At 46.0% G+C, this 17,421-nt stretch overlaps 1 protein-coding gene across 2 annotated transcripts in view; it reads left to right on the top strand.

The window, feature by feature from the left end:
• raraa (retinoic acid receptor, alpha a) overlaps positions 1–17,421 on the top strand; it is a 96,221-nt gene that overhangs the window by 64,699 nt on the left and 14,101 nt on the right. The window contains 1 exon segment of one of the 2 annotated variants that reach the window (NM_001032753.1): positions 81–1,461. The exons of the other annotated variant lie outside the window; for it this stretch is intronic. Coding sequence (NP_001027925.1) covers positions 1,287–1,461 — 175 coding nt within the window. The 5' untranslated portion in view covers positions 81–1,286. 2 annotated transcript variants of the gene reach the window in all.

Genomic DNA, 17,421 nt, shown 5'->3' with positions numbered 1-17,421 from the left:
TCAGCCAGTGGGTCACTAGGAGGTGAGGCTGCCTACTTCTCTGGGTTCAGGGAAAGTTCAGCTGCATAGCATTAGGCAAATTAGAAAAGTGGGGCTGGGGGAGAAAAAAAAGTCTGAGGGTAGGGACTGATGAGAGGACGGGGGAAAGGGTCAAATTAGTTGGAAGGAGGAGCCCAAAAGACCGAAACCATAGAGGAGAACTTCCAGGAAAAGCGGAGCGACAGCGCTCATTAGGAACTCGGCTTATTGATATGAAAGGTTCATTATGGAGCTTGTATGACTTAATCATATCCGCAAACGCGTTTGTATTGAAAGCTCCGCAGCCGACATTGGATGAGGAGGAGTGCGCCCCCTGCTCCCGAGTTTGGACAGGGGAATCCACCGGGAGATCCTTGAAAGGGTTAAACGTAGGAGGAGCAAACCCTGAAAAGAGATCGAGTGTTGGGAGGGAAAAAGCAAAAGAGCCGAGCGGAGGTGGAGCTACAGTCCTCAGCTGCTGTGCCTTGTCACATTTCTGCAGAACATGAGAGTCGCACGATAAAGTGTGGGAATGCGTTAGGCTCCTCTCCCCGAATACAAACAAGGCTGCCCCCGCTGCATATCCTACACCACCCTGGATAACCGACAGCAGAGACTGAGCGAAAGACGCCGCCAGGTGTTTGGAGGGTCCAGACGGAGAGCGCTCGGCTGGCAGTAGTCCACCCTCGGCGGGCGCAGACGGGACGGCCGAGCGTAACCCCGAGGACGCACTGCGCCCGGGCGGAATCTCCTCTCTGATAGCTGGGCTGCCGTCGCTGTGATATTCCCCGTGCTGTCGTGGGGGCTTGGGGAGCTCTGCGTTCTCTCTTCCCTGGGATTTAATCCTCTCTCTGCTGTGGATATTGCCGTAAATGCTGTGCGTCACGGCTGGAGAACGGGAGCGGACCCGTGTTTTTTGTTGAAGTCGTTCGGGTCGTTTTCTGTTAGTCGTGTTCTCGGCGTCGGGCACCATGCAGACTGTTCTCTCGCATTATGTTTTCATACTGAGCCGAGCTGACTAAGCTCCAGAGACGCGGACCCTTTCCCCAGTTTGATTTTTGATCAGCGGAATAAAGAAGATGCCAAATGTTCCCCGGCCCCCCCCTGTGTTCGGATTTGTCACTTTTCCTACGATTTTAATGCAGTTTCCCTCCTTTCTGTCCCCCCGTGTTTGCAACTGCTTGCGGCGTGCCGACAACCACAGGGTCCGTGTGTTCCTGCGTGCGCCCCGGTAGTTCGCTTCTGACTATATTCTCTCGCTGCGTATGATGTATGAGAGTGTGGACGTGGTGGGACTGAATCCCAGCCCGAACCCCTTTTTAATGATGGAATACTACAACCAGAGCAGAGGATGCTTGATCCCAGAGAAAGGACTGGTGCCCGGGGCGCCCCATCCCTACAGCACGTCCATCAGGAACCAGCACTGGAACGGCTCCAACCACTGTAGGTGCCTTTTCTGTCCTCCCCAACTTCACTCCACTAAACCCCCCATGTCTGCATATGCGTTCACTGGGGTGTTATCGTTTTAATAACCTGTAAATACGCAAATTGACTGCAGTCACCCCCCCATTATCCGTCCATGTGTATCCCGCCCTGTTTTACCTCAATCATTTAACCCCATTAATATGTACCAAAAGCGTTGCGTGTTTTCGCCCTCGTCGAGCTTTGTAAACTGCATTATATATACTTGACCCACTTTCGTCTGTGTTTTTTCTGCCTCTGTGTGCGCCCTGGCTGGGTATGCTGTTTTTTTTTTTTTTATTCCGAGAAACCTCGGCGAGACTGCGGCGCTTTGAACAGGGCCACACGATCAAAAGCGTTTGGGTTTCCTGAAATGTGCACTTGATACAAACAAGGGTTTACGAGCCATGCCACTGCTAATCAGATCAGACTGTCGTGCCAGTTTTAACCTTCTGCTCCTCTGGTAATCTGGATAGCTGTGCCCACGGGCCCCACCGGACACTCGCGGACACTTGACTTCCAAAAACGGGCCTTTTGCCAGATGGATGGATTTTAAATTCCAGCTTATTTTGAAATATAGTTTGACAATAAGGGAAAATTTCGATTTTAAAAAACTGCACTTGAGTCTAACTGTTTTATCGAAGTGGAAACACCAGGTATGTAAAAATAAACATGTTTCTAAAAATAATGAAATTGGTCATAGTTCTTGTGCCGGAAAGGGATCAGGACAGGCTTAATGTCGTGAAGAATATGGCTTGTTTGTCTGATTGGTCTTTTGAAATGCCTTTTTTTGCTTGGTGTGTGTTTGTGTTTTCCTGGGTTGACTATGAGCTGCCGGTGATTGAAAATGTAAGTCTTTGACTTGGTACCTGCAGCAGTAAGAGTTTTATTGCAGCAACACGGTGTTGGAGAGACTCTTCCCTTTCATTACCTCAAAGCTCTGGCAGGCCTTTCGAGAAGAGAGAGTTTTGTTGTCTTTCACAGCTGAAGGAGTGTAAAAGTAGGAATCTCCACAGGCTCTTAAGGGCCAATTTCCTCTCTGTCTCGGGACTATAGAAACACATGATGATGTGACAATTAAACAGGAATTTTAGATGTTTGCCAGCAACAACAAAACATACTCAAAATAGATCTTTACCTGTTGTACCCAATGAAGTCTCGTTTTTCAAAATTTGAGGAGTTGCTTTTTTTTTTAAAGCCTTGTGAACTAATTTCTAAGTGTATTTAAAAGCAGACATGTTCTGTGCTTGATAGCATTTATTGGAATGGCTCAGTGATCGTCTGTGGCGTTGATTCAAACCATGTGAGCACATCTGGGGGTATTTTGTGGGGGTTTGGCCCAGGAAAAGACCTCTGATCCTTCACTCAAATTCACATTGTGTTGCTCAACCAGACAAGTTGCAAGAGGAGAGAGAGAGAGTGTGTGTGTGTGTGTGTGTGTGTGCGTTCGTGTGTGTGTGTGTGTGTGTGTGTGTGCGTTCGTGTGTGTGTGTCAGGAGGATGGAACACAATAAAAAAATGTAATGCACAACCAGGGAGCAGTGGCAGGGGGGTTGGGAAACCAAGCACAACATCCGTTTGTGTCATCACGCGGCTCAGAGGCTTATTGGTTCACAGAGGCAGAAAACACAACGGAGCGGCTAAAGCCAAACATTGACTGGCTGCATTTTTAAAAGAGATTCTTGTTCTTTAACCTCCACGAGTTCCCTCTTTTTTAACTCTCCACATTCATTCACTTCATCCCAGGCTCTGCAGATGAGTGCACTCGGTGACATCTTCACTGAAGGAAATGGCCTCCTGGACCCATTAACTGGCCAGGCACACTCCTACATCATATAGCTACTTCATCCCTAATGTTATTGTTCTTTAAAGATCTTATCACTCAAGTTGTTCAATAGGCTCCAGCCGGCTGTAGACAATGCCAGCAAATTTCTGCCGCTGTAGATTAAAAATGTAGTTTTTTTTATATCCGTTGACTGTCCACATCCTTATGGCATTTACAGGCTCATGCATGAAAGAATGTGCACGGCCCTGTTCACATGACAGTCACACACTTAAGCAAGGGTATCAAGGAAAGGGGGTGGGCCCAAAGATTCACTCATGTATAAACGTGTGCTCAAGGAGTCAGAAGTCAGTGGAAAGAGTAATTTGTGAGGAAGTTCTTTTGCCTGACAGGGTTAAAAAGATCTAGTAGAAATGAGAAGGTATTTGATTATTTCTGGACCGTGGCTTTAAGAGCATTTCAAGCAATCATGAAGGAGGTTAGTTGAGGTGGATTTTTATCGCTTCCCTGTGACCTTTTCTTATGACACGCAGGCTCTCTCATTTTCCTCCATACTTTTTAAATCTCTGCCGTTAACAAAGCAGCAGCAGGAGCTATTAGTTTGTGCTGTGAGCAACATTGAAAATGGTGAAAGATGTGTTTACATTTTGTGTGGGCCAACAAATTGGCATGTGCTGGGCGAAAGACCTTTGAATATCACTTCCTCTTCCCCTGTTTATATGCCAGGGTTCTCTTTTTCAAGAAGATGCTGAGAATTTAGAAAACATAAATAATGGTGCACACACAAGAAGCTGGTGGAATCACCACAGTGCTGCTAGTTCCCAGCGCAATGAAACAAGGTTGCCACAGGGAAAAGGTCGTGTATTAAGGTCATGAAATATGACTTTTATTGTCTTGATCAATTCACTCGTGAATTCTCCTGAAAACATGAGCTTGTGATATTGTTCTAATACTGTAATGCAAATCCTGAGCTTTAATATTCCTGAAATGTTGTGCCTGACCTTAATGTCAATGTCAAGCCACTAAGCTTCATAACATTGCCTGCATGCACTTTAATGCACATGCACCCTGGTGCTTTCATGGTCAGGCTTATGAAAGAATGACCCTTTCATCCTGGAGCTTTGTTGATCCCAGCTTGATGGAGCTGGCAGGATAGATTGACAGCATTGAAGCAAGGACCTTGTTCTTCTTGAGAAGAAAAGCATCAAGCAGGCTTCTTATTGCACCACGTCTGCCTAACCCCATTCAGCCGATGGTGACAGTGATTTAGTATCCTGAAAGCTCGGAATGCCCGAGTGAGTGGGTGTGTGTGTGAGCGAGAGATCAGTATGTCCACAAAAGCGCGCCTGCTTTCACCTTCAGGTGAACATCAATAACACATTTTGTCATCAAGGTATGTTTGTAAAGGCAAAGGGCCACTACTCTTGGGGAGGGGCCGCAGGTCAACATTTCACAACCTGCCATTACTCGCTCCAAAAACGCCACCCTACTACCAACCGTTGAATCTGTACCTACCTTTTCGGATGTGAGTTCTTGCACATTAACCTGGTTCGTCCACTGACTTGGAATATCAAGTTTACACATTTCGGCCGACTGTGATATCTGTCATAATCACAGTGTAATGAGTGGATTTGGCACAATATCATCAGGGAGTCAATCATTTTATTTCAAAGACGTCAGAAGTCCAGTAAAGTTCAATTAGAGTGGTGAACACAAGGTCAAATCCACCAGCCCCAGCCTGTTTGTAAAGAATTAGCCAGAGGCAACTGCCTGAATGTTCTGTATACTCATTTGGTTTGATGCTAAATCCCCAACCAAGGGCTGGTGTACACGGCAAAAGCTCCCTTTGATGAGGAGAGGAGGATACACAAAAGATCCAGGCGGTAACATTGATTCATCACAGCTTAAAGACAGTGGCTGGTTGCAGATATTGTGACACGGGGCAGTAATTCTGCTGTCATTAATTACAGCCTTCCGCACGTGTCTTGTTACACAGCGTACACAGGGATATGAGGGAGATCAAAACAGTTCAGGTAAGGGGGAGGGGGGCTACCCTATAAAATATTCATAGCTTCTTCATTTAAATCAATTCAGCTCTACGGGGGCAGCCGAGCGTCAACTGTCAGAAATTGAGCTGGGCCTGTTGTAATCACTTCTTTACTTATCTCTACAGATGGCTTGCTCGCAATGGGCTCTGCATGGCTAACTCGCCGGCACATTGAGAGAAGGGCACGTTCTTTCTCTTTGTCACCCTCCCCATCTCTCCAGCCCATCTCTATGTTTCGTCCCCACCTTCCCATAATGGAGCACACATAAATTCATCTGGCTATTGAACTAGGGACATTTATCACCCAAGAATGCATTTTCATTCCCAAAGTGTCTCCATTCTCCCTCCATTTTTACCCCCCCCCCCCCCCCCCCCCCCCCCCCCCCATGGTTGCATTCTCCACATGGCAAGCCCACGCTGGGCAGTGAGTGTCACGATTAATCTTTAATGCTTGCCTGCCCTAATTTTTCCTCATATTTTACAAGATTTCCTGCCCTCCAACCCCTTTTGCCAGCATCTGCTATATATAGAGTGATTACATGGAATGTTGCCTTGTTTCATCAGTTTTGGTGGGCCACTGGCCTCCCCAGGCTCTGCGGACCGCTCTTCTCTCTTGCAGCCCTGTCTTAGACCCTAGTCTGCTTCTTCTACTGCGCTCGTCCGCAGTTGAACCTCTTCGAGACACACACATTACAAATTTGTGACTGCCAATAAGTGCGCGTGCGCACACCTAAACGCACGCCTTGCAATCCAATGAGCCCCCACTATTTATAGAGTGGGGCAGTCACAGAAATAGAGGAGAGGCCAGCATGGCTGAAGTAAAGAGCATTATATTTCTACCCGTTTTTGCAGAAATGCATATTGCTTTGATGACCTTTGTTAACCAAACGAGCATGTTTTTAATAAAACGGCACAAAGGTTTGACAAATGTTTGAGGGGTTCATACGATCCACCGACACTTCATCACTAGATCTCAGGCGTGGTGCTTTGAAAAACCCCTCAGGTTGTACACAGGACATATCTGGGGCCTTTTACTGTTGGTGCGGCTTGATTTATCGAATGCGAGTTCCAAAGAAACTATATACATCCTTATTGTGTGTACTCTTCCTTAGATCCCTCTCATGTCTCACGACAGAGCATAGCCTATCCCAGCTCAGCTCAGCTCATCTCAATATGGTCCCACTTAGTAACAGAGGAGCTTCTCTGTCTGGATGCTCTTCTCTTCTCTTTCCCACAGCCCCTCTGAATCATTTCATATTCATTACGTGTCTGGCTGGTGCCCAGTCTCTGACATTTGACTCTTTAAGGCCCACCTGGGACAGAGATGAAATAGACTGCCAAGAGTGTGGTAGAGGTGGAAAGGAAGAGTGTAATGCTGGATAGTGATGGATGGGATGTCATGTTCATCTTAAGGAGGCAGACAGAGTCAGGTTACAAGTGGCTTGTTCCCCATAATCCTGTTTGTGATATTATTGTTGCGTGAACGGTCATATACCCTGTAGCCACACTGGGTAGAACGTATGCAGAAGGCTACAATGGCAGATGTTTAGCATCTGTTATTCCACTGCATTTTTAACAAGAATCGGGAACATTTTTATAGTTGGCTGAAAACAGGAGGGGGATCGCTAATGATTTGCTTTGGATAGATAAATTAGAATTAAAATCTTGGCTACGTATTCCCTGTGGTGTTCACATACAAACCTTAAAGGAGACGCTGTATCATCTGGAGATAAAACACTCCTAATTGTTCTTCCTCCAGTGGTTTAGCTGGCTTATAAGAAAGGTCAAGAGTTGTCAAATCATGCACTGTGGCTTCATACAGTAACTGGTGACCAACCCTCTTTGCTTCTAGCAGCAATTTTCTGTGCCCATGCCACGAAGTGACACCCCGCTCTGCCCTCACACCATACGTGGGAAACCTTTACACAGCACCGCTGCCACTGTGGCAGCTCCACAATAGAGCTGGATTATTGTGTCTGGGCTGTCAGCACCTCTCAGCTGAAAGAAAATCAGAGGGAGGGAAGGGTAGCTCTCAGGCAAAGGCAGAGAAAGGGGGGCACCAGGAGGGTTGGCATTTTTAAACAGTAATCTCAGTGGAGCCTCTCAGGCGGTTTAATGTCATTTTTGGCCTCTGGAGTTCTGCTCTTTGAACAAAATGCAGCAGAGCTATGGATGGACAGGGAGAGCATAGAAGGAAGAGGCTTGACTCTATGACTGATATTATTACTGCCCTAGTGCAACTGATCACAGTTTGGCCTGGGTCCAAAAGCTGCAAACTGTCCAGCATTGGAAAAAATGCTGTCTGGTACAGAATGACCTATATCCCAGGCCTATGTCACACATTTCTCTTGGTCATCTCTAGTATCTGTCCATCAAGTTTGTGTTTGTAATTTTGCACCAATTTTAGTACTGACAGGGTGGGTGGATGGATGGATTGATGTGTGCATGCCCCAAATTGTGGTTTCCTTCTCTAGCTATCCCGACAGTGGTGGAAATAGGTTTTTGGACAGGATTATAGCCCTACTGTGTGCTAATGGCAGGACTGCTCACATTAACTCGATGATGATGAGGTTTATTTATTATTATCACATTCAGGTGTTATTGGTTGACTTTGATGCCAACAACGCTGAGAACTGACATCTGGAAACTGTCAAAAATGAATTAAGCCTTGTTAATTTTGCTTGTAAAGAGTACCCTAAAAAAATATGTGATTTTTTTTTAACGCTAACCTTTTGAGACACAAAAAGATTTTTCACAACTATTTTGTAATAATATTGTTGATAGTAAACATTTTTAGGTTGTCTGAAAACTTTTTTCCACCACTGTGAGGAGTAACTGGAAAAAGGATGTAATGCTTCTCAGTAAAACAGCCTATCCTTGGTTAACCCTATTCTTCTAGACTAAATAAGAATTGTAGCAAGACATTAGTTGTTCTTTATGCTGCAAAACAGCTCCCAATATGACAGCAGCCCAGGGTTCTTTCTGTGGGAAATTTGATCTAGGTGGACTGTACCTTTAAGACAACCGTCATTTCTTACTCGGGGAGCCTAGCGTGCAATCTGCATGGCTGCCCAAATGGACTCCTTCTGGGTACAGGCAAGGTTAGCAACACTAATCCTTCCCCTCCATGTGAATTATGGATTAGATGTAATGCAGTGATCAGACAGACAGACAGACAGACAGACAGACAGACAGACAGACAGACAGACAGACAGACAGACCGACAGACCGACAGACCGACAGACCGACCGACCGACCCACATACATGTCCTTTTGGCAGCAGAGGTGACCAGCCCATGCATAGAGAGAAGGCACCTCTGTCTAGCCTAGATTAGTACTAGCAACATGGCCATCCAGACTCAACCTCCCTGTCCTGTTGACCTCTAATCCTCTACAGCTATGGACGACCTACAGCTAGCGAGGGATGAAATCCCTTCTGGTGCACGTGTTTGCAAAAGCCCCACTGAACGTAGAAAATGTACCAGAATCTTGGGCAGTGTCAGTCAGAGAGAGGAAGTTAAGGAATATTTCTTTCAAGGTTGATGCCTTGTAAAGCCTGCTGGGATGCTCTTAGGGCTTGACATACTCAACCCCACCTGCCCTCACTGCTCAGCAGGAAGCTCCATTGCAGGCTTGCCCTGAGCTGGCCTACTTTGGTCTGTTTGATCTCATTGTGGAAGTGAGCTAGATTGCCCATTGCCTGGCAGGACGAGAGCTCCTTGAAGTTAAGGGTTGAGTAGGTGGAGCGAGCTTCACCGCCGAGGCTTAATAAGTGTATTAACTTCGGTGGCTCCCCCAGGGCCCACGCCTACGTTGCAGAGGGAGGAGAAGGGGGTAGCACCGTAAAGCTGGCTTCTCATTCTTTAAATGCCCTGCCCTAATTTTCTCTCTCATCTCCTTTCAGCTTTTTTTTTAAAAGTTAAATGGGATAGAGGTCAAGATATATTAAAATCACACCATGGAAATGTTTCTCTGTCTTTACACGACTTTTTGTATTTTCTGCTCTCGTTCTTCCCAATCTTTTTTCCTCTCCTGGCTAAGCTGTACATCCATCTCCTTTTGCTTCCAGCAACTGGCTCTTTATTTATTCATCACGGATTGACATTAGCGTTGTTGTTCCAACCTAAAGTCCATATCATCTTATTAAACAAATTGGCTCACAAATGTGTAATTTTGTAATCAACTTTGAATAGAAAGTCCTACGGTCCCCCCTCACCTGTGCGTGGCACGATTCATCACAGTTCCCTGTACCTCTTCAATAATTTAGTGCCAACTCTTGCATAATATATTGGCCCCACTTAGCTTAATGGACAGAGTTAACTGGGAGAGGTGTGTGTTGTTACTTGGGGTAGAATTGGGTAGCAACAGACGACATTCAGACACCCCCCAAAAGCAGTCACGATGAAGACTCAGTCATAAAAAGAGCTACACAGCAGTTGACATAAACCAGCCGAGGTTAACTGCACCCCAGGGGCGAGGGTGGCATAGGTGGGGAGAGGTGGGAATAACACCCAGGAGACTCACCTGAGGATCCGGTTCAGGTTTTCTTTCCTCATTGTTTTTGGCAGGACTGCTAATAAAGGATGTACATCAGACACACTGCAGAATTTGTCCCCTGTAAAGGTGTTGTTTTGCATATCTCCTTGTGTTTGACCGTGAAATGAAACCTGAATATGAGCAACTGTCATTGATAAAGTACAGTAGGTGGCCCTGGATTTGTTTTCAAGGCTGGAACGGAGTGATTGTTTTCTCACTGAAACCAACCCACAGGCCAGTAATATCACAGGAAACGGTGCCTGCGTGTGTTTGTGCGTGTCACAATTAAATGGCATACCCCCACAGCCACACTGAAAGGTCAGGGATCCATGCAGGAAATTACTGTCTGTGGAGACGCAGACAACGCTCAGGCCAGACACATAGCGAAGAGGAAGCGCACAAACCACACTAGAGGAAGCCAAACATGTCCTTCATTAAGCCCTGGTAACACCCTGCTGTTCTCTCTTGATGGCTCTGCCTCCTCTCATCAGCCATTTTTCCCAAGGACTGAACTCACTTAACCTCCCAGTGCTATCAACAAGCATCTCGCTTTTTTGGAAATATATTTTTTTCTTCATTAGCACTGACACTAAAGACAAATGAGTTTGGCTCTCCACGCCCACCCATTCTCCCCCTCACTCTGCCCAAATCTTCCCCTAAGCAGCCCCCTGATGCTCCACATCAGACGGCTGAATCAAACGCGTGTCATTAGTTATCATTAGAGGGCATGAGCACTGGAGCAGTGGCGAGCGTTGATGCTCACGTTTACATCTGCGTGATCTGACTTCAATATGTACATTCGAGCTTTTTTTCCTGTAATCTGACAAATCGTTTTCATACCGCCACAATAGAAATACCATATTGTGGATGCTTTTGCTTTTTCTTGACTTCCTTATGCTTCCTTTGACATTAGAATTTAGATTTTAGCATTAATAATGTAATGTTTCTGGGCAGGGAAGATGGCGACGTATTTGCCACTGTGAAGCTAGCTTGTTCTACCCTGCATAGCTGTTCTTAATATGCAAGCAATTTCCTCGGGGTCCAAAGGTCATTTCAACCTTTGTGCTGACCTAGTAACCCCTTCAGCTCGCTCCTCAGTTGTGCTCATTAGAAGGCTTGTGACAGGATAATCGTATCTGCATGCTCTTTTTGACACCCTTTAAAGTGCCTCCACTTATAAACACACTCAAATTCATTTGATGCAAAAGATGACGGCGTCATCGGTACTTTGCGCTTATTTACGAAGGGGCTGTTGTCATCACGGTGGAGCACAGTGTAGGAATGCAGGTGAGGATGCAAAGAACTGAAGGCAGAAGGAAATTACTGCAGTCTAATAAGTCAGCCTTGACTCCCACCGATGAGTATGTGAAATGACAAATGTAGATTTCTTTATCCTGAGAAAAAATAAGTGGTGAGAAAATGATCAAAGAAGAGGAGTACCCGCTCTAGTGGATCCAGTTCTATATACGCTGCACGCATGACCTATGCTCCGGCGCTGAAGCCGTGCAGATCAAACCTTGGTAATCTATTCGTTTGTGATGTCCACAGAGAGAAGGGGAAAAAGAGGGATCATGAGTGGAGAGAAGCACTTTAACATGACAAAGCCTGCCCCTGGTGATCCCCGCTTCTCTTCCCAGATCATGAGCAGATTCCCTTTCTTCTCTGCTGATCCCCTGTTCTTCCTTTTCACTTGCCACCTCCTCCTAGCCCCATCTAGTCCACTTTAGCCCTCTAATGCAAATAGCCCTTTACTGCCCTCATATTTATGACCTGCTTCCACCCTCTGTTAAATATGCGCTTAAGGACAGGGGGGGCTTGAATGCTGCCAGTCACATTGGATTAGCGAGTATCAATGGTCAGATAACCTCTCTGTTAGACCGAGTGAAGAGCAAACACTCGAGCATGAGCATTCAGGAGGGGGCTTTGGCCTTCAAATGCCGTGTGGCACTCGGCTCCATTAAGATGAATAGAGACTGGTTAATGTGTAAGGGTGTCATTTCAACTGAGGCAGACCGAATGATGCTATCCAGAATTTCTTCATCTGTAGCGGCTTTAAATGCTCAGGGCACAAATGTGTTCGTGCTTTCACCACTAATTTAAATCATCTGTTCTAAACCCTTAACTGACGACTTTGGTTATTGCTGTGAAAACTTTGCAGTGAGCCATTTTAATTGTTTTTACATGTTTGTCCATTATTGCTTTTAAGGCAGCAGGGATATTTTTCACACAAAAGACTAATTTTGTCGCCCATCATGGATGTCGGATTTATAGTTGGGAAGGCACCATCTTGGTTCTTATAGTATGCATGAGTGCAGTTCTCGCAGAGGGGAAACGCTCGCATGCTGTCATCCACTCACGCACAATTCTATAATTAACCGGTGCTGGCTCTGTAAAAGAGAGACTTAATGTTTCATGCGACCATTTTCACAGTAAGAGCAGTTCCATTAAAACCTGTTCTGTAAAAGTGTTTGGCATCACTGTGTCACATGTGTCCTCCCGTTAAGATCGAAAGACGATGCTGAACCCATCACGCGTTAAATGGTCCCAGACCAGGAAGTCATTGCATCGAGATGGTGTTTTGGTCTCTTTCTGGAGCCGTTGCTCCTTCTCGCAGTCTCACTAAGTGTGTTTACATGCGTGCAGGAATACAGAATTCCTGTCTTCGTTTCATTACATAAAAAGTATGCGGATGTCTTAGCTCGATGAAAATCAGTCCAGGCAACTCCAAAAACAAGTCGGACTGACACCCCCATGTTGTGAGTCGATTGATGAGAGGATGAGGTCGCCGAGTTGGCTTATGATGCGCATGCGCTACATTTGGCTGACACGGAAGCAGGAGCATCACACTGAGTCGGCAGTGTGTGGCAGCAACCGGTAGGAAGCTAGCCAACCATGACAAAGTACCGATGCGTAAACCCGTCCGTCGCCGCTGTTGATTTATCTGCGGCTGCTACCTGGCTGGCTAACTTCTTTATGGATCGTTGCTAGCCAACCACAACAAAGTAAAACAGTACAAATTGTTGCCAGGCAGGAGGGAGGGAGGTGGTTTGACTCCACCTATGATCCGACTACTGCAAATTCCTTCATAGACAGTAAAGTCCGGTTGTATAAATTATTCACACCAATCGAGTGACAAGTGTAGTCCAATTTAAATGTGCATGGAAACGCACTTACTGTGTACAGAGCAGGGGCGTGGAAACCCAGGCCTCGAGGGCCGCAATCCAACTTGGTTTTCTTATCCACCAGGTAGACAACTCCTTCACCTGGATTCCCACTTTCCTGTGTGAAACCCGTTTTCACCCTGGGAGGACAAAAATATATTTATTTAGGGCCTGCTTTTAAAAGGTTTAGCTTGCGTGTCGCCCTCTTTTCCCATCGCTGCCTCTCAGCTCGGCACATCTTTCTCAGATGCTTGCTCCTCACCCTCCTCTTCCGCCCTTGTCTGTTGGAACATCCTGCTGCTCCCCGTTTTAGTGTGTACGAGTTCCAGATCAACTGTTAGCTTTAACATACTGTTTACATTTAATGAGCGCTTATGTTTAATTGAAGATGTGCTGTTGGCAAACACTGTCCGTATTTGTCTTGTGGATTAACAGTGGAAAACGCTTGTTAATCATAGGTTAACCTCCCTGATCTTCAGCTCATTACTGTGATGAATCTTTGGAGCTGCGCCTAATGCAGACACATAGAAGGACATTACATCTCTGCAGGAAAAAAAGGACGTATTCTTAACACTGGGACCTGTCATCAGCCATCTAAATAGAGCTGACACACACCAACTGTGTTCAGAATCTGCTCTTGCATCAGATATCATCACTCTAGCACCACATGTGCTATAGCCTGCCGAAATAGTCGCCGATGTGACCGTTCAAATCCTGGCATCCTCTGGCGGACATGGGCTGCTTTTTTTTTGGCCCTCTTGTGCCCACCACCATGTCCCACACTATCAGCTCATGCCAGATATCTCCAGTCACCCTGGGGCAAGTGCCATCTTGCTTAGTCCAACTGTCAGTCAGCAGCCACAGACAGCTGCTGGGTAAAGTTACTCTGTGTTACTAGGGATTGCAAACGCTGTTGCCAGGGAACCGGGTGTTCCTTCCAGCAGCAATCAACTTTTTACACGTTTACTCTTCACCCACTAAAATGCATGAACTTTAGAGTCCACACAGGATTTATTAAATCTGTTTTTGGTTTAAACGCTGGGATTGTTAATGTGAGGTCCCTGCTGGCCTCATCTTTGCCATCTACTTGCTTCCTCTGCCAGTCCTCCCTCCCCAAGCACTCTGGTTTGTCAGCACACGCTCTCGGGTCGGTCTCCATTTGCCTGGGCAGTGGTGATAGGAAAACCTGGTGTGTTGTTATTTCAGAGACCTGGCAGCATGGAGAGGGAAGTTATCTTGGGCCCCTGGAGAAGGGCTTGGGAAAATGGTGGGGGCTGCAGGGCTGATAAAAAACAGACGCCGCTTAGACAAGAACATGTTGAGCGTCACGCACAGGGCCCTTATTTACAACACTTATCAGTAGAAATTCATGGAATTATGAAAACAGGCAGATGTACTCAGTTGCTCAGATATTCACTGTTTGTGTAGCAACATTCAGTGTAGCCTCAAAAATGCATGCAAGCAGTTAAGGAATATGTAACGGTGCCATAAATTATCCTCAACACAAAACAGCCCTGTGTTTTCCCCACCTCTGGCCCACCATTTCCTGGTGTTTTGGAGGGATCTTCTTAACGGACAAGAAGGCCCTTTGCTCTGGGGTAACCTGCCCTTCGGCCTTTACCCAGACCCCCATCTGTCATTCACAAATGTCTTGTCCCATTTGTAGCACTCTCATATGACCTCAATACCAAGCTGCTGGACTCTGAGCTATAATCTCAAACATAAAGCGACAATTGTTGTGTCGTTGATGTTGTTCTGTCTGCAAAAGGCAAACGCCTTCTAAAAATGTACATTAACGTCCTCCCTCTAAGCTAGACACATGTAGCTTAGCTTTCAGACACATTCGTGCAACAACGTGTTGCACCATCACATTAAATATCAGCAGATATAGTAAATATAGTCGATGTCTGATGTGAGGAAGAGAATATCAAAGTTTTAAGACGGGACAGGTTGGGAAAAGACGAAGAGGGTAGCGAGATGGACAGGACAGGATAGGCTGTTAAAGTGATTATGGGCGGCGTGAGGAAAACCGTCTGCAGTCACGCTCCATAGTAACCTCCTGATTCGCCTTCCTGTTTCTCTCTCATGCCTTTAAGCCGGGCTGCCTCCCCTCCTCCCGTCCAGTAACTGTTCACACTCTGTGTTTGAACACAAACACAGCCCGCTGCTGCTCAGCTTACATCTCTCAGCCTCTGCATGCCTGCTGGAGTGTGATCGCACGCGCACGCCCTCGCTCTGTCACATATTCAGATGGCATGCATGCCTTTACTGCCAGTAATCACTTTGAGGGCAGTGAGCAATACCCTTTCCATTTTCAGCGGAAAGCTGCTATGACGCTTTGTGAGAGAATGGCAGGATTTCCCTGTAAGCAAGGAAATAGTCCCATTTCCCCCTTTAGTAATTGAAGAGTGCTGACAAAGCATTCCTGTATGTGTCTCTGTGATTTTCTTTGTTTTTGTCTATATCCCTGATATGGAAAACAGAAAATATCTGATTACTGTGCCTGAGTCCCACTGGTCTTCTTCACTGCACTTAAAGGCTCTTAACTTGCTGTTAGTTGTTTTTATGGACATACGTGATACATTGGTCAGCCACTCCCAGGCTCATCCGAGACGGCCTGTCCTCGAGGCTGTTACATTGACCATTCCGCTTCATTAGTTAATGCAGACTTCAAAGAAAGCGCTAATGCAGCGGCCTTTGGCACGGAGGTCTGGCTGCTGTCTGTGCTCCTGCACATCCAGCACTGAAAGACAAATGGACTTCTTTATGTTCCTCTGTCTACGGTACACATGGTGAGCATGTGTGCGTCCCAGCTAACCCAATAGAAGGCAGAGAGGCACAATGGAGATATGACATACTAGTATTTAACAAAGCGGAGGGCATTCTCATCCTTTTTCTTCTTTTCCTCTACTTCTCTTGGTCATACTCACAGCCAGCCAGCCAGCCCGCTAATGTAGTTATCCTTCCCCTAATGATAGTGAAATCTCATTAATATGCTTCACAGCTGGGCGCAGTAACCAGTGGGGATGAAAGTAATCAAATCTCAGAGGACTAACCTAAAGCTGAACCCCAAGAACTGCTCCGCAGAACTGCGCTAACACTGCCCAGAGTCTGTGGGCTTGGTAATAGCCGGTGGGCTTGTGTGCCTGCATCCTGTTCTGTAGTTGTGATGTCTTTGAAGTACCAATGTAAGCCAGGCTATCTACTGTCAGGATTACACTTCAGTCTAGTTCATCTTTTTAATGCCAAGCATGCGGTTATTGCCCACTAAGAAATGCCACAGTCAGTGGTAACTTTTGTCTAAGTGCATTTGTAGCTTGTGATGTAGGCAAAGTAAATCTGGTGAGTGGCATTACAGACCACTCACATTTGAGCCTAATTAAATAACCAGTGCTTTCAGCCCTGACTTCAAGAACGCTTTGCTAGATTAAGCTATTCAAATATACTGTATTGCTGAAGTACACAAGCACACTCATAGAGAGCAAATACACACCGTCTAGAGTGATTGTAATATTTGTCCATCCACAAATATGAGGAAAAGCTGGTTATGTCCAATGTTTTTAGAAAATCCAGTGTGCCGATTTGATTTGACAGTGAAAATTCCTTGAACCTGAGCTATCCTTGATGACCGATGATTTCTTCCTACTGCCAGAACTGGTCCAATAACATGCCTGGGTGATAAACTTAATTTAAGACCTGTGTGAGATTCACAGTGCCTGGTTGATCAGTAGAATTGATAGCGATAACCAAGGTGAGTGCAACAGTTCCTCTGATGGTGAAATTTAAGCTAGTTTGATCAATATTAGCTACAGTGGTGGTTCTGCAGGCGCTGAGAGGTCCCCAAATGGAAATCTCAACATACACACATTTTCATCATTAACATATTGCGATATACAAAGGGAACCTCTCCAGGCAAGTGTGAGTCACTTCTTCCAGAGTTTTTGCTTCTGATTTTGGTGGAGTGCACAATGGGCAGGCTTGTCTGATGGTTGGTGCTGATCAGAGTTTGGATGCAGACCGGTGTTGAATAATGGCTGGATGAGGGCTGCTGAAGGGCTAAGTAGCTCCGTCCAGTCCACCGAGCCACTCTGCCTCGCGGTCCACAGGCTCGCCATTGTTTTACTCCATGCCTCAGCTTGACAAGGTTCCAAAAGCCAGCCATTGTATTTAATTACAGTGACCAGCCCCCCTCACAGACTCTTGTCCTTGTGTCCCAGATTTTCATGGGTGCTCTCATTAAGAATTAATGATTAAGGAGAGGGGGAAAACATTTTTCCCCCTCTATGTTGGCATGGATACCGTTTTTGTTATTTCACGTTATTTTGAGTGTGAGGGCAGATTTATTAATCTTGATGTATAACTTTCTAATGGAGGAGGCCTGAATGCGGCTGAATAGCTCTTGACACACCAATAAT

This window comes from Takifugu rubripes, chromosome 1, assembly GCF_901000725.2.
Source record: "Takifugu rubripes chromosome 1, fTakRub1.2, whole genome shotgun sequence".
NCBI lineage: Eukaryota > Metazoa > Chordata > Actinopteri > Tetraodontiformes > Tetraodontidae > Takifugu > Takifugu rubripes.
The sequence above is the reverse complement of the archived record's forward strand: the minus strand, read 5'-3'. Positions and strand labels throughout refer to the sequence as shown.